General features: G+C 33.0%; 1 protein-coding gene across 3 annotated transcripts in view; it reads right to left on the bottom strand.

The window, feature by feature from the left end:
* LOC115235552 (regulating synaptic membrane exocytosis protein 2-like) overlaps nucleotides 1-25,000 on the bottom strand; it is a 194,709-nt gene that overhangs the window by 9,824 nt on the left and 159,885 nt on the right. Inside the window, exons 15-20 of one of the 3 annotated variants that reach the window (XM_029807417.1) lie at nucleotides 10,119-10,297; nucleotides 9,531-9,746; nucleotides 8,385-8,713; nucleotides 6,627-6,812; nucleotides 3,342-3,485; nucleotides 141-1,411 (exon numbers count right to left, since the gene is read on the bottom strand). In XM_029807417.1, coding sequence (XP_029663277.1) covers nucleotides 3,382-3,485; nucleotides 6,627-6,812; nucleotides 8,385-8,713; nucleotides 9,531-9,746; nucleotides 10,119-10,297 — 1,014 coding nt within the window. In that variant the 3' untranslated portion in view covers nucleotides 141-1,411; nucleotides 3,342-3,381. Of the gene's footprint in view, nucleotides 1-140; nucleotides 1,412-3,341; nucleotides 3,486-6,626; nucleotides 6,813-8,384; nucleotides 8,714-9,530; nucleotides 9,747-10,118; nucleotides 10,298-25,000 lie in introns of those variants that run through there. The other 2 variants (XR_003884047.1, XM_029807418.1) reach the window with 2 other exon arrangements.

The following is a 25,000-nucleotide window of genomic DNA, read 5'->3' as shown; positions in this document are numbered from 1 at the left end:
TTTTTTTACATGAATAGAGTATTATTAAAGGATGTTTGATATTGAATTTAGTGAGGATCGGTGAAAGAAATCATTTTAATTTTTATTTCGCTCACAAAGCTTCCTCTATGAGGAAGCAAAAATTGAAAAATCCGCATGCTTAAAGCAGCTTAAGCATTGTAAGATAAAATAAAGAGGAAGCAATGTGCAAGTTTCTAATTTGCACAACTCTACTTGTTTTTTTTTTTTTACATTGTATCCACTAATGTTGACACATTTCTGTCACTGCACTGGCAGTTTTCTTATCTTTGCTTTATGAAAAGTAGTAGGTAGGATGAGTACGAAGCCAATTGCGCACGAAGTCTTTCACCTCGTCGTTGTTTGGAAAACCTTTTTCCCCATAAGACTTCTTTAAGAGGTCCAAACAAATCCATCATATGTGAGAATGCGCATCAAAAATGCGTCTCCTTCTACTGCATGGCGATCCAAAAGCCTCTGAGAGATTTCAACCCTAACGGCCTTCTGATCTGCATTCAAAATTCGTGGCTTGCTTTGTGCAGTGATTTTTCGAAATCGTAACTCATTCTCCGATTGTTTGTACATGTCCATAACTTATATCAGTCCCTTTACTAGGTTCTTACTAGGTACTTACTAATTTCACAAACAATTATTTATCGGTCGTCTTTAATAAGATCGTCAATTTGTTGAATGTTCTTTGGCTCTTCTTAATGCTCGTGTTTGGTCAACGCGCATGAGTCAAATTTGCAATTTTTTCACGATCTTCAAAATACCGACAAAAAAATTGATGCCATTTGCATACTTGGGACTTCGATAATGTGTTCTTACTGAACTGTACGCGTAATCTCACAAAATTTCAGCAGTTTAACATGTTCGCGCGTTAAAAATTTAATAATTATACGTTGCGCAATCAAAACAGGCATCTTGTTTATTCATCGTGCTTAAATAAACGATTGTAAAACCAAACGCGCAGCTTAGAGCGGATCTAGACACGTCTACCAACAGCCCACTATCGTCACAATAACGAGCGTTAAGATATCTTGCTCCTATTCGAAAAGTCTCGTTTATATTTGATTGACCTACGTAAATATATATTCCTGCAAGAATATTAGAATATATTAATACAGTTACAATTATTCTACTAAATTTAGTTTTTAAACTAAATTTGTTGCATTAAGGGGTCTTCCTAGTTTGACACTCTGAAAATAAAGCGATTTTTGGGATTTTTTTTTAAAGAAAGGTATAAAACATATTAATTCTAAACTTTGCACGTTTATTAAATAACATTTCAAGTATATCCTGAATTTTTTTCAAACAAAAATATTTGTTTGTTTCGGGGTTATAGTAGTCCAACCAAGGTGCCTCAAAAAAATTTTTTATTCGTGCCGAATATGATTCCAGCCGTTATAGTCATCTGAAATAAAAAAACGAAAAAGATTCTTAATCTGTGTGAGTGTGACTATCACGTGAGCTAGAATAAAAAAGAATATTGAAAAATAAAAAAATGGCAGCGTCTCAAAGAAAAATTTTATTTTTCACCAAAAAATTGATTAGTTTTGTAAGTCGCAAAATTAGAATTTTGCAAATATCTATTTAATTCTAGTTCACACGATAGCCACACTTATACAGATTAAGAATCTTTTTGGTTTTTTTATTTCAGATGACTATAACGGCTGGAATCATGTTTGCCACGAACAACAATTTTTTTTTGAGACCCCTTGGTTGGACTACTGTAACTCCGAAACAAACAAGCATTTTTGTTTGAAAAAAATTCAGGATATATTTAAAATGTTATTTAATAAACGTGCAAAATTTAGAATTAATATTTAATATTTTTCTTTAAAAAAATTTGCCAAAAATCGCCTTATTTTCAGAGTGTCAAACTAGGAAGATCCTTTAAAACTTTTGACAGTTATAATAAGTTTTGAATAATAATGTTGCGCGATTAAAAGCAATTTGAACAAAAACATTGTATATATTAACTTTTAAACAATTGTCTCGTTCAAATTCATGAAAGATATAATCTTAAGAGAAAGGAGAAAAAAAATGAATGAGTTAATTAGAAAAGGACAAAATATTACATGATTAAGCTCTTGACGTTTAGAAAGATTAAATGGATTAATAAATAGAAGTAGAGAACGAAGTGAGGTACAACCAACAAAGCAGGTATTTAATGATATATTCGAGAAGTTAAAACACCAACAGAAGTATAATTAATCTCGCTGTAAAAAATTATATCACGATGGAATTACGAAAAGAAAAATGCGCGTGCGAAAAGAAAGAGGTCTCACGACTGGATTTAATTTTCTCTTCGTTTTATGATAAATGACATTGCGTGCATCTCTGAAAAATATAATGTGGCCTATCGGGGAGAGAAGACAAATTAACAGCACGTGTGCGCAAAAAGAGAGAATTGAACATAGAAAAAGTAATAGCGTAAAAATAAAATACCGAGACACGCGGGATATATTACAGAGACGGCATTTTCTCTATATAAAAAAAAATACATTGCTATCATTTCGATCTCTTTTTTTTAAGTACCTTGTCTACGTCATTGATTAATAAGAATTACAGAGAAAGAGAAAAGAGCAAGGAAAACAACAAGGAAGTAAATAAAAATAGAAAGAAACTGCAAAGAAAAACAAAATAATTCAAAAATAGTTTAATATACGTGGGCGTAAGGTAGATAGACGAGTTTGTTATTCATGAACTGATTAAAAAAAATATTTGCTCTTGCTGTATAAAAATTTCTATCCAGAGGATATATCTTTTCTATTTCAATTATAAAATTCATATTACTAAAATATTTAGAAATAATCATAAAACACTTAAAGAAACGCGTTTTGAATAAAATTATCAGAATAATTATATATCTGATATATATTATTATATTATTGTAGATTTTTTATCGAAAATATATATGAAAAATTTATTGTATCTCTTTTCTCACAAGACATTATCAGTAGAATTATTATCTTGATATACAAATCTTTTTATTTTCTGCATATTTCGAGTAAAAAAAATTTTGAAAAGAAAAAATCTGTAGTATTAAAAATAATTGTATCAAATTTGAAAACGCAATCTGAAAGTTTTGGAACATAAATAGGAATTTTCAGATTCTATTTCTCGATTTGTTTATATCCATTATCGAATGTCCGTGAATATTAATAACTTTGTGTGCATATCAATAAACCTACTCCTATTTTCTCTCCGCTACGGAATAACGACGCTGTTGTTAAAAAAGGCAAACTAAGGGAATTAGAAATTGGAAGCGAGATCCTGCTCAAGGTATACACAGTACAGATAGACGGAAATTGGCACGACAGAGAAAGAGCGTGTCTTACCGGAAGCCCGTAATGTTGGTTGATAGTGCCCTGCAGTTATTTATCGAGGTGGTATGGAGTGCGGCAGTGGGAAGGAGGCCGATTTACCGGTCCTCGGAGACACAGGCTCGCACTGCCACACAGTAACTGTTGGGACTACGCACTCTGTTGTCGTTGTTGGTGGTCGATGGTGGTTGTTTGGTTGGTTGGTTGGTTGGTTGGTTGGTTGATTGGTTGGTTGGTTGGTTGGTTGGTTGGTTGGTCGGTTGGTTGGTTGGTCGGTTGGTTGGTTGGTCGTGCGTGCGTGGCCCACGATTTGTCGTCGATAATCGGGGTTGTGACGATGGCCGATGGCGTTTCGACCGAGCGAACCGAGTGTTTCGTAATTCGAGTCGAGTACGAAGAGCATTCAGAGTTTTGGCATTGGGCGGACGATGCCGACCGAGAAGGGATATCAAGATAATCAACAATACAGTAAGGCGTTCAAGTTCAAAGTGCACGCCAAGCTCGAGGCACTGCACTTATTCGAACAAAAATGCACACAGATGTCAATAACTCGCGGAGAATGGGGCGACAAAAACTGATTAGATGATTGCGATTCTTTGGTAGCGCCAAGACGCTTGATAATCTCTTCGGACGCGGCGACTCGACGAGGTGGATGTCGTGAGATAGTTTAAACAAAAGCAGAAAAGAAAAAGAAAGAGAGCGAGAAAATGAGCCGTACATTCCCTAGTCAGCCAAGCTCATTTTTCATGTGATTTGCAGCCTACTTTCTCATAATGCAAATCTACTCCTAGTCTTCGTTATCATGCCAACAGATAAAAATGACGGTAATCTCGTGTTTATTCCTTCTGATGGAGTTAATATTTTATTTCGTTTTCAACTTTTTATTTTGCAAAAATGTTGCTATTTCAATTAGGTAAATTCTATTAGCACGAAAATTTTGTCATATATTTTAAATATATATCCATTTTTTTACCATCTATTTTTTGAATGCCCACAAAAAATCATTCACGTATATTATCACAATCCACCCCGTGCGTTCAGCACGTGCCGGAAGCCGCCAGCTAAAGCAACCGTTAATCCTGAACGATGAAGAAACGATAATCTTGTTGACAGAACGATCAGCAGCGCATCACTATTATGACAGTTTGGCACGCCTGGTGTCAATGAGGCAAACAACACTTGGAGAAGTGGATGAGAAGCTGAACAACGTAAGAGCAGACAGGAAAAGAAAGAGAAACAAAGGACAAAATGCCACGGCGCTAGAATCATACAACGTGCGTGCAACAGCACAGGAGCGCAATAGCATATTGTGTCTTTCGTTGTCCCGATTACGTTGGTGGTGCTGGCGATAATGTTCATTCTTCCACTTCTTGTAAAAGCCCGAAGCACTGCGAGAGAAAGGATTTTCGGCATTTTCGAGTCGTCAGGCTGTAAGGCGATATACGAAGCAGTCAACAACAGGCAGAACAGCGGCGCGCAACAAAATTGTAGTACAGAGGAGCGGAGAGCACAAATCGCGTTAACTTTTGCTTGGCTGGAATGAAGAAAAAACATTGATTTCCATCCGTAGGACACAAGCCGAAGCGAGAGATAGGCACGAAGGCGTGGAATGAATGTGGCGATTTAGATGCTCGGTAAGACCATATCAGCTCGACCGAGACGATGACTCTTCGAGTGATGTAACAGCGAATGATGATTGACGAGCAAGTAGAAGTTAGCACAATGAATCATTTTGCTAGACTCCAGATGGACCCATTAATGGTGATGGATGAAACGCTTCTACTTCGATTCCGGCTTGATTCCATTTCGAAATCAACGTTGATCAGTTCCTCGCAGTTCGGCAAATAAATATGCCGATTATTGTTGGCTCGTTGAATATTTACAATGTAATCAAGGAAACAGACGCCAAATCGAACATTAAGCGTATGAACGATAAAACAACGGCGCAATTGAAGACACAAAACAGAAAGCAAATTTCGAAAGCGGTCATCGTCATGGTCGACACTAGACACAAATCTGAAATCAATCTGATCCCGAATTCCCGACGTCATAACGAGGTCCTTTCTAGGTCGGGCTGTTCCGTCAGATATCATAAATTGATAAACGTAAATGAAAGATTTTTTGCAAATGAAGGAGAAATTTCTCCGCGTGTTAACAATGTTCGCTCGGTCAAACCACGTAGGATCGACAGGACGTGATAGTGCGAGACAGATAGTAATTGCATCCGAAAATAAGAATATAGAAAAACTTTATAAAATGGAACAAGGGATACCTAAACATATAGATGCAGATTATATATTTAATATGTTTTGAAGAACAATTACAAAATAGAATTGTGAATAAAAATAAATGCAGAATAGATTGATTGATTCTCGACTGTATATAATAATTAAAAAATCGATGAAATTTTAGAGACATCTCTTTATGGCAGAAAAATTATATTATCGTAACAAATTTTGCGAAAGAGTGACTTGCTTTTTTTGTATTATATAATAAACAACATAGTAAAATATAGGCTTAAAAAAATAAAATTTAGAAGTTTTTAAAATCTTATCTAACATAGTGCTTTTACCGCCCAAAAATTTACATTTATATAAGTTATAATTAATCATTTCTATAGATTTATGTAAATGAGATCTCTTACATATGAAAAATATCTATATTACAAAATTTTATAAAAATTTATAATTTTCTACTATCTGTTTCTTAATTGAGAGAATAAAAGAAGAAACTATATTTCAAAAATCGTGAGATTGTGATTATAAAAATTGCTGAAGTTTATATGTACAAAATTGTTTTATAAAAATCGAAGTTAAAAAATAGGAAGAAAAAGCAACACTAATATAGAAAATAGAGGAAAAGAGAGAAGGGAAAACAGACAGATGATTCGTTTAATGCAACAAATATTAAACGATTCAGCAAACGATTAGACGGTCACACATGAGACGATGCATAAATATAATACAAACAATATGCGCGCACATATACACACACATACACACTCACACACATACTTATATACATTTAGATGGATGATATGCATAATATGATAGACGTTCATCAATGACACTTGATGTTAGTCAGAGTAGAGTGTGATATTGACGACGATAGGCCGACGAGAAACGAACAACAATAACAGTGACAAAAAGGAGAACAAGAGTGTCACAAAATGCAGTAAAATGATCGTGGGGATTGTGACGAGCGAATGAAGAGGTACAAAGATAGACAAACAGACGGACGACGGACGAACGAACGAGCGAAGTGATGGCCAAAAGAAAGCAAGAAAACGTTTATACTCACGGCTCCCGCGTCTCTTGTCGCCGGTAAGGCTCATGGTCCTGTTGAGCTCACCCTTGGCCGCCTTCAATGTTCGTAATCCCTCCAGTATCTCTTCGGGATCCCTCATCGGTCTCGTGAATGAGCTACGCCGCCGATCACGATTATAATGCACTATGGCGGGCAGATCGGCTTCGCCCATGCTTCCACCTACAAAATAAATTCAATCAGATGTGATTAGAAACAATTATGAGAATGTTATATCAGAATGATATCGGGAAGAAAAAGTGATATCTCATTCCCCTGATTCGCAAATTAAAACCTAACTCTCTAATTAATAAAAAGATGTTTAATTTTAAAAGCCCACACGTTTATGATCTTTATTAAAAAAGAAATATTATTTCTATCTATATATTATTATATCTATTCGTTTTTCTCTCTACTGTTATTTTAACGCTCGCTAATTTTTACAATACTTTGCGGTGCATTTTTGCTGTTTATAACGTTTTATGCGAGCTTTTTGCTGAAACAACGTAATCGAATAGTGATAATCTAAAAAGCTGTTATTTAAGTATTTTCAACAAGCACTCAGAGATACCGAACAATAGTATCGCCATTGGCTAGCCACTATGTCATTATCATCTTTGAAAAGAAGCAGAAGAAGGGTGTGGTTGCTTAAGGATGAAAGCCAGTTTACAGCAGAAAGCGGGACACAATTTATTGGGTCAAGTATGTCAATTCGTAATGTCAATTTAGATACAGAGTTGGGAACGTTACTTTATAAAAGTAACTCGTTACCGTTACCGTTACTTTCTCTGAAAAGTAACTTGTTACCGTTACCGTTACTTTCTCTGAAAAGTAACTCATTACCGTTACTCGTTACCGATTTTAAAAAGTAACTCGTTATCGTTGTATATAAACCATAAACTATATAATAATATAAATTGTTAATTAATAATATAAATTCTTAATCTCTTAAGGTGAATAAAACTGTGTGTTGTTATTCAAGACATTATTCGTTTAATTAATATTCCATTTTTTTATTTATTCTATTATACTATTAAATGCTCTCATAATTAAGGAGAGATGTAATTTCTCTTGATCGCGAGACCAATGAAATTTATATGAGAAAGATCCTCTTACCCATACAGCACACAAAGATTGCATACATATTGTAGCAATCTTTCACCGCAATACATTTGCTCCTTCCCAGACATACTGTAGTTCTCCTGCTAAGAAGTCCACAATGTTCATATCTTTGGCTTTAGTAAGTGTGTCTATCAGGTTGCGAAAGGTAATTTCAGTCTTCATAATTGCTTTAAAACAGGGATCAAAGAACAAAGAGACGAATAATAATAATAATAATAATTATTATTATTATTATTATGATAATAATAATGATAATAATAATAATAATTGGTATTATCATTATTATTATCATCATCATTATCATCATTATCATCCTCATTATATGTCGTTATTGTTGTTATTGTTGTTATTGTTATTATTGTTATTGTCGTTATTGTCGTTATCGTCGTTATCGTCGTTATTGTCGTTATTGTCGTTGTTATTGTCGTTATTGTCGTTATTGTTGTTATTGTTGTTATTGTTGTTATTGTTGTTATTGTTGTTGTTGTTGTTGTTGTTGTTGTCCAATTTGCAACATTGCAATGTTGCTGCAATATAATCGCAATGATCTGTGCTGTATGGGTACTGACACGTCAGTGTATTCCCGCTGGAGGGAAAATGGGTCGCGTGTCGAACGTTTTCCGTGATACTCACGTTTGCTATCAGTGCCGCCCTGACTTTGGAAGCTGCTTCTGCGGCTACCCGGCAGAGATCTGCTGTAATCCCGGTTGAGCTCGTAAGGCTCGATCTCGAGCTGTTCGGACTGGCTGGAACCGCGTCTGGAATTGGCATGCCAGGCGTGATCCGGATGTAGGAAGCAGAACTCTGGACTTCCGCTGTCGCTCTGCGTGTCGTCGCTGTAGCTACGATCCCGCAGCTCCTTCCTCAGCAATCGTTGGGCGATGTCCATCGATAGCGAACCGCGTGGCGAGCAGTACGGCGATTTGCCTGTTCGAAGTCCGCGCGGATCCTCCAATCGATACCTAGACATTTCATAAATCACGACACTGCGACACATAAACTCGATAATTTATATGTTAATTAACAATTTAATTAATTAATTTAAACTATTTGCGAACATGCTTATACTCTTTTTCTTCCTTTTTATTGCCGTCTGTGATTTACAAGCAATTACGTTGATAACATTTCAAATATTATTTTTTTTATTATTTAGACTTTGTAAAACTAATGATTTTATACATTAATATTACTTATATTTTTAACACATTTTTAAAGAATGTAAAAAAATTATATAATATTTAAAAGGTATTTAAAAAGATATTATAATTTTACTCGAATATAATTATTATATCTTTTTAAATATTATTGTTGTTATTGTTGTTATTGTTGTTATTGTTGTTATTGTTGTTATTGTTGTTATTGTTGTTATTGTTGTTATTGTTGTTATTGTTGTTATTGTTGTTATTGTTGTTATTGTTGTTATTGTTGTTATTGTTGTTATTGTTGTTATTGTTGTTATTGTTGTTATTGTTGTTATTGTTGTTATTGTTGTTGTTGTTGTTGTTGTTGTTGTTGTCATTGTTATCATTGTTGTTATTATTGCTATTGTTGTTATCGCTGTTATCGTTGTTATCGTTGTTATCGTTGTTATCGTTGTTATCGTTGTTATCGTTGTTACCGTTGTTATTGTTGTTATTGTTGTTATTGTTATAGAGCATAGATTTTGATAGTTCACAGATCACTGTACCGTGGAAATCATTCACAGGCTACGTTTTAACAATTTTATGCCACCCAATATTAAGGGTTCTCCAATCTTCATTCTTTGAAAGATGCACTTACCAAACCGCTCGATCATTTTCAAGCGCTCGCTGAACATCGACAGTGCATTCACCGAGGAACACATTATCACCATCAGGACAGTAATCCCAGAGAGTCACCTCGATCGCACGTTCCATCAGGCTCTCACCATCAACTCCGGTAAAGAACAATGTAGCGTTCCAAATAGGTTTCTGGGTCGGCTCGGCCACGATAGTCTTCAGCGGAGTTGCATCGCCGCTGTGTGAAGGTCACAAATAATTAATCAATCTCTCATTTGGAGCGTCGAGAAACATTAAATAATTAAAATAAATTAAAAAGAAGAAGTTAAGTCTCTCTTTGCGACAAGCTTTAATTAAAAGATAGTTATAATAAAGTAGTTATAAAAAAAATTATTTAATTATTTAAGTGAAACCTCGTAAATGTTATTCAACATTGTATATTTCAATGTTATATTATTTCTTATATACTTGAGTATATTAAATTTATGTATATGATTCTTACTTTGCTTTTATACATAATACAAATTTTATGCGATTGGGAATCATATTCGTGAGAGCCCAAAAATATGTATTGGACATATCCAATCCGAAAATTTACAAGGTGACTTACCATGGCGGAGCAAGAACGAGTTTGGCGAAAGCCTCCGGCAAGGTACCGAATCCAGTGTCTTCCCGGGCACATAAGTCGTCGGCCATAAAAACTGAAACGACCAATTCTTTGCGTTCTGTCTCGTACGAAACCTGGATTTGTATGCGACCAGTCACCTGCCTCTCTTTTGCTATTTGCTCCTAAAATACAGGAAACCAGAATTAACATCTCCGATATGTCAAGATCTAAGAAGGTTAAAGATCTGTGAACCTGCGGGTGGTAACGAATGTTCCTAGCTTTTTGAATAACTTAGATAAAATTTACAAAAAATTGTTAAAGCAAGTAACGATAAAACTGATATTACAAAATTGTCAAAGATAGTTTTGAACACATCATAAATATTAAAATTTTTAAAATTATTAATTTTAATTTTGAATAAAAATTCAAAGAAATAATATAATTTTGAAAAGAATTAATAATTTTTAGATACATTGGAAATAGTGTTATTAAATTATATTCATCAATTACCACACAGTTTACGAAAATAATAGCAATAAAAATACTTCATTTAAAGTACCCAAATCTTACAGAACATTTTGAAGAATTTTTTAAATGGAACTTTCGTGCCCACTTATGGTTGTCATGAGAAGCTGGAAGCAAAGTTAATTTTGCATGCAAAAACGGTTTCAAGGTGGAGTTTTGTAAGAGATAAAACGAAGATGAGGATGAGCAAACTAAGAACAGTCCTCGAGGTTTAGTTTTATTCGTGTCAAAACCCATTCCGTATCACAGACCATACAGCATAGCAACTATAAATGTGTGTGTGCGTGCGTGCGTGCGTGTGCGTGTGCGTGTGCGTGTGCGTGTGTGTGTGTGTGTGTGTGTGTGTGTGTGTGTGTGTGTGTGTGTGTGTGTGTGTGTGTGTGTGTGTGTGTGTGTGTGTGTGTGTGTGTGTGTGTGTGTGTGTGTGTGTGTGTGTGTGTGTGTGTGTGTGTGTGTGTGTGTGTGTGTGTGTGTGTGTGTGTGTGTGTGTGTGTGTGTGTGTGTGTGTGTGTGTGTGTGTGTGTGTGTGTGTGTGTGTGTGTGTGTGTGTGTGTGTGTGTGTGTGTGTGTGTGTGTGTGTGTGTGTGTGTGTGTGTGTGTGTGTGTGTGTGTGTGTGTGTGTGTGTGTGTGTGTGTGTGTGTGTGTGTGTGTGTGTGTGTGTGTGTGTAGTCCTAGAAAAAGTATTGGTTCTGAAAAGGCTATTAATTAAATTTTTCTTAACCCTTTTATGCTAATTAGTCGCAGATCGATAAGATGGTCTAAAAATAAAAAGATAATTAAAATTTAAAAATCCATGATTACAATTTTGAGATTTTGATATTCCAAAAACACATACAAAGCTTTTCAAATTCTTTAGTCTAATATTCCAGACTGGAATATTTTAACTTTTATATTTATAAATTTTTGTATTTTTATATTTTTGTAAATTTATTTTAAATTACATCAGAATTATCTTTTTACTAAAGAGACAACAGAAAGCAATATATATTAATTATAAAATTTATCTTACTTTGATATTTTTGCAATCATATCTTGAATCTTAATATATTGCTGTTAAATATTATATACAGGGTGTTCCAGGAGAAAAGGTCAATATTGTGGGAGATGATCGTATCGGTCATTTTAAGCAAAAATGTTCATATGAATATATGTCCTATTCACCACGGTTTCTGAGATAGTGCGACTTGAATGTACGTCTCGTGTATTCACTTTTCTTCTGTACACTTCAACCTTCATCCAACCCCATAAACAAGTGAAGTGTACAGAAGAAAAGTGAATACACGAGACGAACTGCTCGCTCAAATAATGGATGCTAGTGCCCGCATAAAGGAACGTCACGATGTACTCAGGCGAGCAACACGCCATGTTCACACAAAAGTTTAAAACTGCATTAATGTTAACGGTGGAATTTTTGAAAATTTATTATAATCTGTAAAAAATGTATCACTTGAACAATAAATATTAGAAATAGTACGTAGTATTTCTTTCTTGTCAGTAATTTTGTAACTGTACATTCAAGTCGCTCTATCTCGGAAACCATGGGGGATAGGACATATATTCATATGAACATTTTTGCTTAAAATGACCGATACGGTTACTTCCCAGAATATTGACCTTTTTTCTTGGAACACCCTGTATAATACATAATAAATTTTTTCCATATTTTTTTATTTCTTATAAATGTATTTAATGTAAATGTATTATTGGACTACAACCCTAAACGTGCAGTACAGTCAAGAAAAACGTTCGTTTAAACAGGTCTTCGTTAATTCTCATTCATCTCAATTTGTTTTGCTATACGCAATCAACAATTTATATATTCTCTTTTTGCCGATTTGTTTCCACCATATCCTTCACACGTCTTCTCTGCAATTATAATCTCGCGTGCCTTTCCAGATCGTCCAAACTTTTATATAATCGCGAAAACATAATTAAAATGTCCATTACCCTTTTTTCACGTACGGTTTTCTCGAACTGTATGCTGTTTGCCACATATTCACATACATATTTACTTGAATAAAAAAGTTTCTTTCTATGAGCAAGCAAAAACATGTGTTTATCGCAACGCGGTTCTTCGGCTGCAATAAATCACATTATGACATGTACATTAAGAATGGTATATTTGTCATAAAATTGTTATCCGTAATTCTATTATTTCAATAATCAAAACAACTTTATTGTATGCTCTTGCATTCTCTGAATAAAAACTCGTTTAAATCTCGTCGTTCATCAGTAAATTGATCGTACTGTTGTTTTGTTTATGAAAACGGAAACCAATTGATATTACTGTTAACTATGAAATAGGATATGAATTTGGGATATGGGTATGAATCTCATATCCTAATTTTGGAACTGAAACTGAAATTCGATATCATGTGATAATTCTATGGAGAAACTTCCGAATGCTATGCTGATCTCGGAATTAGATTTTAACATGGCATATTAATATGTAATTTCTTAAATAAAATAATATGTATGATAAAAACGCTAATCTAAAATATATAATATGTTTTAAGCTTAAAATTATTTAATAAATTTATAAATAAAGCTTCAAATTTTTCAAAATATTACACAAAAAATTTAACTCTAATTTTGCAAATAAAATACAAGATTAGAACTAACAACAAATAAATCAAAAGTCTATTGTTAAAATAAAATTTTTAGTACTTATTAAAAAGCTTATGGATATATATTATAATTAATATAATATATTAGTAATATATATTTTGTAAATTTATATGTATATGTGTATAATCATTGTAAAATACTTTTTCAAGTATATAAATTAGAATGAGAGAGAGAAATGAAAATATAATACAACATGAAGAGATAATTAATAATAAAATAATAATAGGAAAGAAAAAAGTCAAAATTACATATACTTGGAGATTATTTTTAAGGACAATCTCTTTGCTAACAGGTGCGGTCTAAGTAATGGAGGCAGAGAAGTCATTGCAGACGAAATCCGGGGTGAGAGAATCTTTTTATCCCGATTTAAAGTAAAAAGTGAAAAATGAATTTTAATGAAGATGCCGAGATAAGATTCTGGAAAGAGAACCCGGCAAAAGTAATCTAACCATCAAGTTTTCTATCTCCATTATCTCTCCATATAATAGTTTCATATATTAAAATCATCGCAAGCAAGTTTTTTTTTCGCCACTTAATAATCATCGCTGGAATTATAATTGATAAAAATTATATGACAGATATATTTAAACAATTCTCCTCTTAGGAAATTGATCTGTTTTTTATGCCGCACATTATAAATTACCAATTATTCATATATAGCTTTTCGTAATATATTAAAAACGGATAATCAAAGATGTTAAAATTAATCATCGCCTGTAACTACTGTATACATATATTTATTATTCTCTTTTCAATCTTTGTCAAGCATCTTCCCTATGTTGGCTACCATCTATGCTATAATTACACGTGCACACAGGGGGTGGGTTCTGTCGAAGCCGAAGAAATGTCGTTGCGACAAGCGTTGATGTACAATGTCAATCTATTACAATTGTTTCCAAAACTCGCACTTCCCAAGTATAGCAACCAATGTTATGCGATACCGTCCGTCTCTTCTCTCCAGAAACATTTATCCGATGTACGGTCGACAAAAGTACAATCCATTAAATCCGCACTCGCACATGTCTCGCGTATATACTAGGGAAAGCGACAATGTGACAACAACCAAACGCCCCGCGTTTCTATCCGAGCAAACCGGACGCTAAAGATTACCGTTAAAAATTATCAGCTCTGTTCATCAACTTGTATAGCCGGTCGTCGAATATTGAGCGAAAATGCTTGCAACTCCAAAACCCCAAAATGCAAAACGATAAAAACTAACAGAGTTATTGAATGCCCGTTTGTATTTATTTATATTTGCCCATCGCATTGCATATCGATAAGACTGCAGCTGACAGGGATTGCAGCAGCATCGACGACAATTCGTAAGCCCGCCACGTGAAAAGATGTGACAGATGACCGAAAAATTATTTTTCTACCCCGTCAATATATATAGGGTCGATCGATCGCAATCGCGACAACATCGCGAACAATGCGCTCGGACGTTTGGCATTTGTGCATCACTCAGGACGAGTTTTGTGTTCGTGTGTCTGCGCTCGCAATCAAAATTAAAGGTAGCGGATAGATAGGGGAAAAAAAGAAAATAGCCATATAGAATTATGTGTGTTTGTATGTATAGAGAGACAGAGAGAGAAAGAGAGAAAGAGAGCCAGAGAGAAGTTGGTACACGTCGATCTATAAATTGAAATATTACTGAGCTAAACAACGAGGCAGCCACAGACGTACGGGAGAATTGAAAGAGATAAAGAAAGAGGTGAGAGAAACGAGAAAATCGCAAAGAAAGAAAAAAAGAAAAACGCTAACGTACAACTAGAATTCGTGCCAGTTGGGAGAGAGTAGCGTGGAGGACCAATATGCTAAACTTGCTCAACATGGACAACTTACATTTCGTCTTTTTCATTTCTCTTTCGTCTCAGCGGATCTATTTTTTTATTTCTGATCATATTGGTTTTTTTCTTTTTACATTACATAATGCGGTCGGCTTATGTCAGCAGGTATATACAGGGAGACACACAATTGCATATATGCATGTATATATATGTATATATATATGTATAATATAAAGAAACGTAGATGACATCGAGTATGTACATACGTATGGGCGGAAGTAACGGAATTACTTAGAGTAACGTAGAGAGTGAAGAGACGGAGCACACAGAGTATGTAGAAATCCAGAAAGGAGTCTCGTAAATCTCTCGTATATTGGGATAAGTAAAGAATTAAGGACATAGAGTAATAAAAAAGTTAAAGACAGAGAAATAGGAAATGAGAGAAAATGAGAAAGAGAAGGGGACAGAGAGTGAAGAGATATCAGCTAAACGAGATAAAATAAAATAGAACTGTATGTGATAAGAAGAAAGTGAATTATAAAAAGAGAGAATGAAAGAGCGGAACGCGGCAGATGGATATACATTTATACATATATATGATCTTTCTCTGGCAGGGTGAATATTACGTAAAGAAAGATCGAGTGCCACAGCCTCCATGTATGCATATATAGACGAGTTTCTCCGCGAGAATCTCTTTTTTTCCGCCGTTTCTCCTTTCTATTCAGACCAATTTTTAAAGAACGCGAGAAGGACAATCCTCACATTGTGAGTTCAGGATTAAATTTCGTGGAGGAAATCTGGAACAGTGTCAGAGCAGTTTTGCGAAAAGAGACTAATGAGCGTTTCTTTTGCTCATTTTATTTATAAAAATAAAATTTGTTAAACAATGCATTTTTTTGAAATATATTTTTTCTGTATAAATGTAGTCTTGATATTTATACAAATAATACTTCAGGTGTGTAATTATTTAAAAATTGTGTACAATGTCAAAATAAAGTAGAAAATTTAAAATAAAAATAAGAACTAAATTTAATAACGCCGAATTTTTTATCATTTGAAAAACGCTTTGATTTTGAAAATATGTCAACAGGTAGGTCGTGCAACATCCAATTATATAAGAGTAAAATCACGAACACTCGTAACGTTTAATATACGCATAACGTTTTCGAAATTACATAATATACACAATATTAGCATGAATAAAATCCGCTCGACATTATTCCATTTCTTTCGAAAATGAAAAATCCCAGTTTTGGGGAATTGAAGAAATTCAACACCTCGCGACGGATCGCTTTCAGGCGACTTTAGTCCGCAATTAGCAATGAAGCAGAGAAAGGAGAACAGCAACGACACAACTCGCCCCAACTGACACTTTCATTTTTTTTATGCTACACGTCTTTTTTCGAATCTTCTCGTTGCACGCTTATAGCGTCTTAACGCATTTTGCCTCTCTCACGTGAAACGAAAAGCGTGACATTCGTTCTCTCTCACGAAAGCGACAGGCACGCTCGTTTGTTGCCTTTTTCTTTTTGTTTCGCCACCACGTACGTTACGTTTTGGAGGATCCTGGATATCACTATCATCTCTAATTTTATCGCTGTAAATATCCTGCAAAGAAGGACTCAAAGCGATTGTACCGGATTTTCAAATACGAGCGAGTTTTCGAAATTTTGAATTTTTGTATCTCGCTTTATCAAAAAAACGTCAATTATTTAAAGATTTTTAAAAACAATGTGATTTGTTTTATGAACTTTAAGTTTATTTGCAAGATATGCGATTTTACAAAATTGGCGAACGTTTGCTGTAATTGTAGAGCTTGCACAAGAATCGATAAACCCTGTATTTGTTAGCCCTAAGATATTATTAAATATCTAAATAGCCCTAAGATGTTATTAATATATATTAATAGTTATAAAATTTATACAATAATCTATATATTGTTTTCTTCCACATGGATATATATTATATGTATACATATATACTGACTATTACATTATTTAGCAAACAATAGATTATAGAAATTTCTACATTCTCTGATTCGATAAGAATACTGATTCAGTTTTCAGCTTCCTATTAGCAAAATTTTCTGATTCACGTTGTTACTTGCTAAAGACATTTAGAATCGACGCTGCAGTATTTAACAATAAGGTAAAATATCGATTATTATGTGCAAGCTCTATAAATTGCCAAGTAATAAATGTACTCGCATTAGAAATGTTATTTATCTTGTATTTGTCTTGTTCTTCTCATCAATTCGATTACCGACGAAACGTACGGGCTGCGAAAAAAGTTTTTTTATCAGTGTACAACGTCACTGTCAATATGTTTCTCAACGTCATAAAACCGCATACACTATTCTGTTTATCAATGAACTCTGTCGATTACGGAGGTTCTTAAAATATTGTTATTTTACACCTTATTTAATTATTATGTTCTACATAGATTTTTCTTTTCCTTTCTCACAATTATTTTATAAATATATAACGATTATATATAAAATATATAAGGAAGAAGAGAGAAGAAGAAAAAAAGAGACAAGTTCGAGACTTATTGAAATATATTGCAGAAACAATATGAGTCGCTAATATAAATAACAAATAAACTTTCAATAAAATCATAAAAAAGAATTTGGACATAAGATAAGCGATTCTCGAAGTAGTTTTAGAATCCACAAACAGAAGGTGATAAAAATAATAAAACTAAATTATCATTTCTCTTCCTATGCGCAGAAAATGTATTGAGTAACGTAGTCTGAATTTGCAAACAACTTCCACTTTTACAACTTTTACTAAGAGATAAAGACCGAAAAAACGGCACGAACTTTCCGTTTAACCCAATAGTATAGATTGTACGCATTTTATTTTAATTATATGTAGTTTACATCAAAATTAAAAAGGGCGCAATTGTACCAGAAATTAATTTATCTTTTTACAGTTAGACAATTTATGTTTTCTTGTTAAAAAATATGCGGGTTAAAATCTTTATGTTAAATTTTTAACACATTCATGTGTTAATTTAACATATTGCTGTTGTACTAATTAAACTCAAATGTTAAATTACTAAAACAACTGAGAAAAAGTCTCAAAATAACATAATGTGCACATATTTTCAATTTTACACAATAGATATGTTTCGTATTATTAATAACAGGATTTATGTGTTAAAATTAAAAGAAAAAATGGTAAAAGTGTATATTAATGGACCCAGCCTCAATGACTTTGACATTGACATATGTTGTAAAGGTCACTGTCCTGAATATCTTCCAAAAGGTTTTAAGCGTCGCTTGTTGTTTATTAAAAAGTTAATAACAACAAAAGTTTACTAAATAAGACATAATTTTTCTGACACCAGATACATTTAATAGAGCATAACTTAGCAGATTCATTTGTTTATATGTAGTAAATCAAACGCGTGGACAGGGAAGGGGCTCTGCCCCTCCTTCTGCACCCCCACCTAAAAAAAAGGTAATCTAACTCAACCCGTGTTCAAGGGGGGGGGGTTAATCTTTATTTTAAGTAATAATTCACCTTTCGGCATATGTAAGAGGATTTCCTTAAATATTAAATGGTAAAATTCTCGAAGAACTATTTACCTCGAATAATGCTTCATCTCTAGGAAATGGATTGAATTAGATTAGCTTTTTTGGGGATGGGGTCGTAGGGGGAGGGGCTCCACCCCTCCTCACGCCCACACGTTCAGTTTACTACGCATAAACAAATGAATGTGCTAGATTACGCTCTATTAAATGTCTGAAAATTACATATAATTCGTGGAAATTCTTTTGTTAATAACTTTAATAAACAATAAGCGACGCTTAAAACCTTTTAGAGGATAGTGACCTTGACAATATATATGTCAAGATCAAAGTCATTGGGGCTGAATCTGTCAATATGCATTTTTACCATTTTATCATTAAAAATAGATTGATTTTACACAAAGTTTATTTCAAATTATTATGAAATTTGCATTTATTTTTATGTTGGAATATTAACATAATATTAGTGTCGCCATTTAACATATCCATATTATTATGTTAAATTAACACAAAAATTTGTGTGGACGTTTGGGACATGCCATATATGTTAAATTTAAGCCAAATTTTCCAACTGTGCTTAACTCGATAAAATAACTGAATTTTTTTTTTAAATTTCCTTTTTGATATTCAATTTTCATTTATATGTTCATTACATATATTTATATATTTATTACATACTCCTCTGCTTATATTTGAGAGAGCAGGCTGCACTATATAAAAGCTTCCTTTCTCTTTATAATTTTGGCGCAGCGTATTGCGCATCTATACTACTTGCTATGACACGCGCGAAATTAAATGTATGATCTGATATTTCATATCGTTATTCTAACGTTTTCCCCGCATCGTTAATTACCAGAGACGAATATAAACATGTGAATTTTTTTGCGAGATAAACCAATTATTTCAACGATATTAATATGCCAATTAAACGTCATGTCATATTTTCTCGCGCGTTGCGTGAATATATCCGCAAACTCGACGGTCACATGATTGCTCCTTGCAAACAACGATCATGCTACGTCACGCGTTTGCGACGAGTCGTGGTCCTCTCATGTTTTCGCTTGCTTTTACCCGTCTCCGGACAAATTCCAGGCGCGAATGTGTATCGAGTGTGTCGAGTCTGACGATGGGCGTTATCGTCTCGTTGCATCAAATCGGCTCGTGCGATCGGTGCATCTCGTGATAAAGTTAGGGCCAGACTATACGCGTATTAGCAATTCGCGATTCGTAATTCGCGATTCGTAAACGGTATAAAGAAATCTGATTGGTTGAATTTGGCGAATCTTCCATCTAGATTATTCATGAATTATAAACAAATCGCGAATACGCGCATAGTCTGGCGCTAGCTTAACAATCTATGCCCGCGTTCGGCCGAATCAGCCTTTGTTATTGGAGGAATCCCTTGTCTGATACGAGATATCTCACAATGTTCTCTCGATGTTCGACAATGCTCCTTTATTCAATATCCGGATATCGAGAAACATTGGAGGGATGCCATCAAAGGAGGATCGCCACGATGGAGACGAGCAATCTCGCTCGGCTCAAAATTTGCATTAACGGTCGCGTCCGCCATGATCGGCAGTTTCTGCGCGATTTTGCGCTGATCGCATCTGTCACGATTGTGACGTCACGCCAATTCCCACGCCAGTTCAGAGATGTGTTGCACACAGCAAGCCGGGACGTGTCGCATTTTATTGCACTTGATTTTTTTTTACTTTTTTGTTTTGGTATATCAATTCGACCGCTCGAGGACTGCCAAGTGCGTTTTCCGCCACGTGTGATCGACTCGTGTGACGCCGGCTCGTAAAAGAATATACGCGCATTTCGCAAATGTTATTCAGTGTTCGAAAGTACCGAATAAATATACGGACGATTCAACTTGTAAACTCTGATCCGTGTGAACGCGAATGTATCTTGACTGTATACGTCGACTGTGTATGTGTGCGACTGATATCGATCATGTTCTACCAAATCGCCATCTAATCGAGTTTTTTTGACAAATATGCATGTTTCGCACATGTGATCGAGTGCAACGAGACATCGAGAAGTATCGAAGGATGGAAATAATGACATTGCTCGTTTACGATATTGTGGTAACGTTGAGTGTTCGTACGCTATTTACTTGCTGCCGAATTACTATTATCGGAATTTTTATGTACATTTCTTCCGATGTAAAGGGACAGAATATTCCCCTCATTTCATATTTTTCTACAATTGATTATAATTAAATAAAAATTAATTTATTGTCAGAGAAATTACCAAAAAAAAAAAGAAATTACATTTGTAAATGTAATTATTTTCTAAGTTATACAGTGAAAATTTTTTAATGTTAAAATTTTCATAAAATGCATAATACATATAATTTAACCAGCATATAAATATTAAATCAACAAAGTTCATCGATTTCGGCATTTTACACGCACGCTCTCGCAGATACTTTTGGCTATTTCAGAAAATATTTTAATAACCAACGCACACGTAGCACATTGCTTTTACCATAAGATCGGGATGGAAAGAAAAATACATTTGATAGTTTTGGGAAAACTGCATCCTAACCATCTAATCGGAAGCATCTAATTCTAAGCATGGTAGCGATCTTAGCCTTATTCAATAATCGTATTTAAAACACATAATTTCGCTTATAGACATACCCGATTAATCTACATGGATATCATTTAATTCTTTAACATTCATAAAGGTAGAAATTTGTAGGTAATATTCCGTTTCTCTTAGCGAAGAATGCATATGTATATGTATATATACCTGATACAAAGAGTCAATTTATAAAATTACGCGATGGCATATGTATTGCACATAGCAATTATAATTTGAGATATGGAATATAATGTCAGAATATCTTTGTCTAATGTAAAAAAATTATATCATAAAAATAAATTTCCATTTTGGTAATACTCAAGAAACCGAAAAATTTAACTGAACGATTAAAAAAAAAATTACATATATTTTATAAAATTATTTATATAATATTATCATTGTTATAAATATTTATAATACATAAAATTTATAATATATAAAATTTATAATTATAAAATATAAATACATGTGCGCAGAGAACAGTGTTAGGACCCCTATTTAATTAGACTCCCCACCAGCGCTAAATAAGTTCTAACTTAGATTAAAATTAGGTGCTAATAAGGTGCCGATGTCAGAAATTAGGTGCTCAAACCGTTTTGGTAGAAAATTAGATGGATACTGAGGGCGGCTGGCTTAACATTAAGTTGGCCTCCCCATACAAAAAAATATATAAATAAAATAATTATTTAAAAAACAAAAAAAAAAGAAATTACATTTTGTAAATGTAATTATTTTCTAAGTTATACAGTGAAAATTTTTTAATGTTAAAATTTTCATAAAATGCATAATACATATAATTTAACCAGCATATAAATATTAAATCAACAAAGTTCATCGATTTCGGCATTTTACACGCACGCTCTCGCAGATACTTTTGGCTATTTCAGAAAATATTTTAATAACCAACGCACACGTAGCACATTGCTTTTACCATAAGATCGGGATGGAAAGAAAAATACATTTGATAGTTTTGGGAAAACTGCATCCTAACCATCTAATCGGAAGCATCTAATTCTAAGCATGGTAGCGATCTTAGCCTTATTCAATAATCGTATTTAAAACACATAATTTCGCTTATAGACATACCCGATTAATCTACATGGATATCATTTAATTCTTTAACATTCATAAAGGTAGAAATTTGTAGGTAATATTCCGTTTCTCTTAGCGAAGAATGCATATGTATATGTATATATACCTGATACAAAGAGTCAATTTATAAAATTACGCGATGGCATATGTATTGCACATAGCAATTATAATTTGAGATATGGAATATAATGTCAGAATATCTTTGTCTAATGTAAAAAAATTATATCATAAAAATAAATTTCCATTTTGGTAATACTCAAGAAACCGAAAAATTTAACTGAACGATTAAAAAAAAAATTACATATATTTTATAAAATTATTTATATAATATTATCATTGTTATAAATATTTATAATACATAAAATTTATAATATATAAAATTTATAATTATAAAATATAAATACATGTGCGCAGAGAACAGTGTTGGGACCCCTATTAAATTAGACTCCCCACCAGCGCTAAATAAGTTCTAACTTAGATTAAAATTAGGTGCTAATAAGGTGCCGATGTCAGAAATTAGGTGCTCAAACCGTTTTGGTAGAAAATTAGATGGATACTGAGGGCGGCTGGCTTAACATTAAGTTGGCCTCCCCATACAAAAAAATATATAAATAAAATAATTATTTAAAAAACAAATACATAATAATTAGGTGCTAATTAAATGCTCTCAGAAACCGTTAAGAAACATCCAAAATAAATTTTTTTTATACCACTTTACTTTTGTACGGCAGTAGGCACGATCGATGTTTAAGTTCAAAATCCTGCCAAACGGATCGAGCACTTAATTCGGCGTTTAGATATCTTGATATAATATTAATTAACGAGTAGTTTGATATCAATAACTATCGAGCACCTAATTATTTAATAGGATTTTATTCTTGTACGGTGTTAGGCGCAACCGGCATTTAAGTCCGAAATTCTGCCGAACGGAACGAACATTTAATTCGGCGTTTAGATATCTTAACATTATATAAATTATGAGTATTTTGATACCAATAATTATCAAGCACTTAATTTTTTAGTAAGACTTTACTTTTGTACCATATTAGGCGCGATCGACGTTTAAGACCGAAATCCTGCCAAACGGAATGAGCACCTAATTCGGCGTTTACATATCTTGATATAATATATTTAAAAGAGTATTCCGATACTAATAACTTTTGAGCATTCTAATTTTTTAATGTTACTTTACATTTGTACGAATCACGCGACAAAAGTAAAGTGATATTAAAAAATTAAGTGCCCGATAGTTATTGCAGAACGCGCTAAATAGTTTTATGATGTACTATTTGTAATAAAATCCGCAATATAATAGTGCTATTTTATATATTATATATAATATTTATTTGGTGGGGACATAATAGCGTAATTTTATGAAAATAAAATGCATTTAATTTTCTCGAGAGAATCTATAATATTTCTATAAATGCAAGATTGATTTTATGACAAATACTATTTCAAATTACAAATCCTCACAAACTGAACTGCTTCTATGTATTTGTCTAGTTAACTTGATTTCATATTTATTTTTGATTTTTGATTTTTTAAAGTTTAGAGTTATTTTTTAGAGGAAAATTATTTTTTATTTTTTTATTTTTTATGAAAATTATTTTTCAAGGGAAAATTTTTTTTAAAGTTATTTTTTAGGACTTAATATTAAAATTTTTGTTGCGTACAAGATGGGATTTTTTTATATATTTGGCGTATTCTTCTTACCATTGTGAGGTTTTTTTTTAGAAGGATATCACTGCTTTTTGTAATAAATTTTTTAGGGATAAATATTAAACTTTTTGTTGCGTACAAGTTGGGATTTTTTTATGTTTATATATAAATATAATTAATGCATAATTGATATTTTTAGTTTAATTTACAAATGATTAAGTAATGAGTTTATGTTAATGCAGCAAAATTAGTCTTGTGGGAATTCTACCAAAAATATCATAAAACAACATTGAATACACATTTTTATTAATTGACTTTATAAAAAATGATGAAATAAATAAAATCATGTCAAAGCACTTTTATAGTGTCCACAAACATTTTGTGTATTTGGAATTACTCGCAACTTTTGGTTCTGGAAATGTCAATAATGTTAAGCATTAATTAAAGACGAGAAATAAGGTAATAATTCTGTTTATAAATTATATAATAAAGATTATTTATTTTCTTGGACTAAATACTTTGAGGACAAGATTTAGTCTATTTAACTTTTTTTGACATAATGGCTCATTTTTTTTAAAGCAATGAGAAACATGAACGTGGAAATTGATGGTTTATTCGGATAGAGCTGCCTTGTGCAATATAATGTTATCGGGGAGCATTAGAATATCTGTCATCGACAAAAAGTAGTTCAAATTTGAATCAAAATGAGTAGGAAGAATTGGTTAGTAATGCTAAATTACAGATTTTATTAAAAGATCGTATAAAAGTTTATAATAAGTTGGCAGCTGCGTTGATTGAAACAGAAGCCTACGATGCAGTTTTAGAAAATGTGAAACATGTTTCAAGATATCAACAACAAAATGTTTTATTTACTATATTTAATCTTTTTTAAAAATAAGTTACATATATTCATGATTTATATTTTACATATGGAAAATTCAAATATGTATGTATATATATTGTGCGTATCGTAGGAACAATACAAATATGTGTATATATATATATATATATATTGTGCGTATCGTAGGAACAATATTGAGACCGAGTCCCTCTCCGATCG

The sequence above is a fragment of the Formica exsecta genome, unplaced genomic scaffold, assembly GCF_003651465.1.
Source record: "Formica exsecta isolate Colony F162 unplaced genomic scaffold, ASM365146v1 scaffold226, whole genome shotgun sequence".
In the NCBI taxonomy this organism is placed as follows: Eukaryota; Metazoa; Arthropoda; class Insecta; order Hymenoptera; family Formicidae; genus Formica; species Formica exsecta.
Note: the sequence above shows the minus strand (reverse complement) of the source record. Positions and strands in the feature narration are given on the sequence as shown.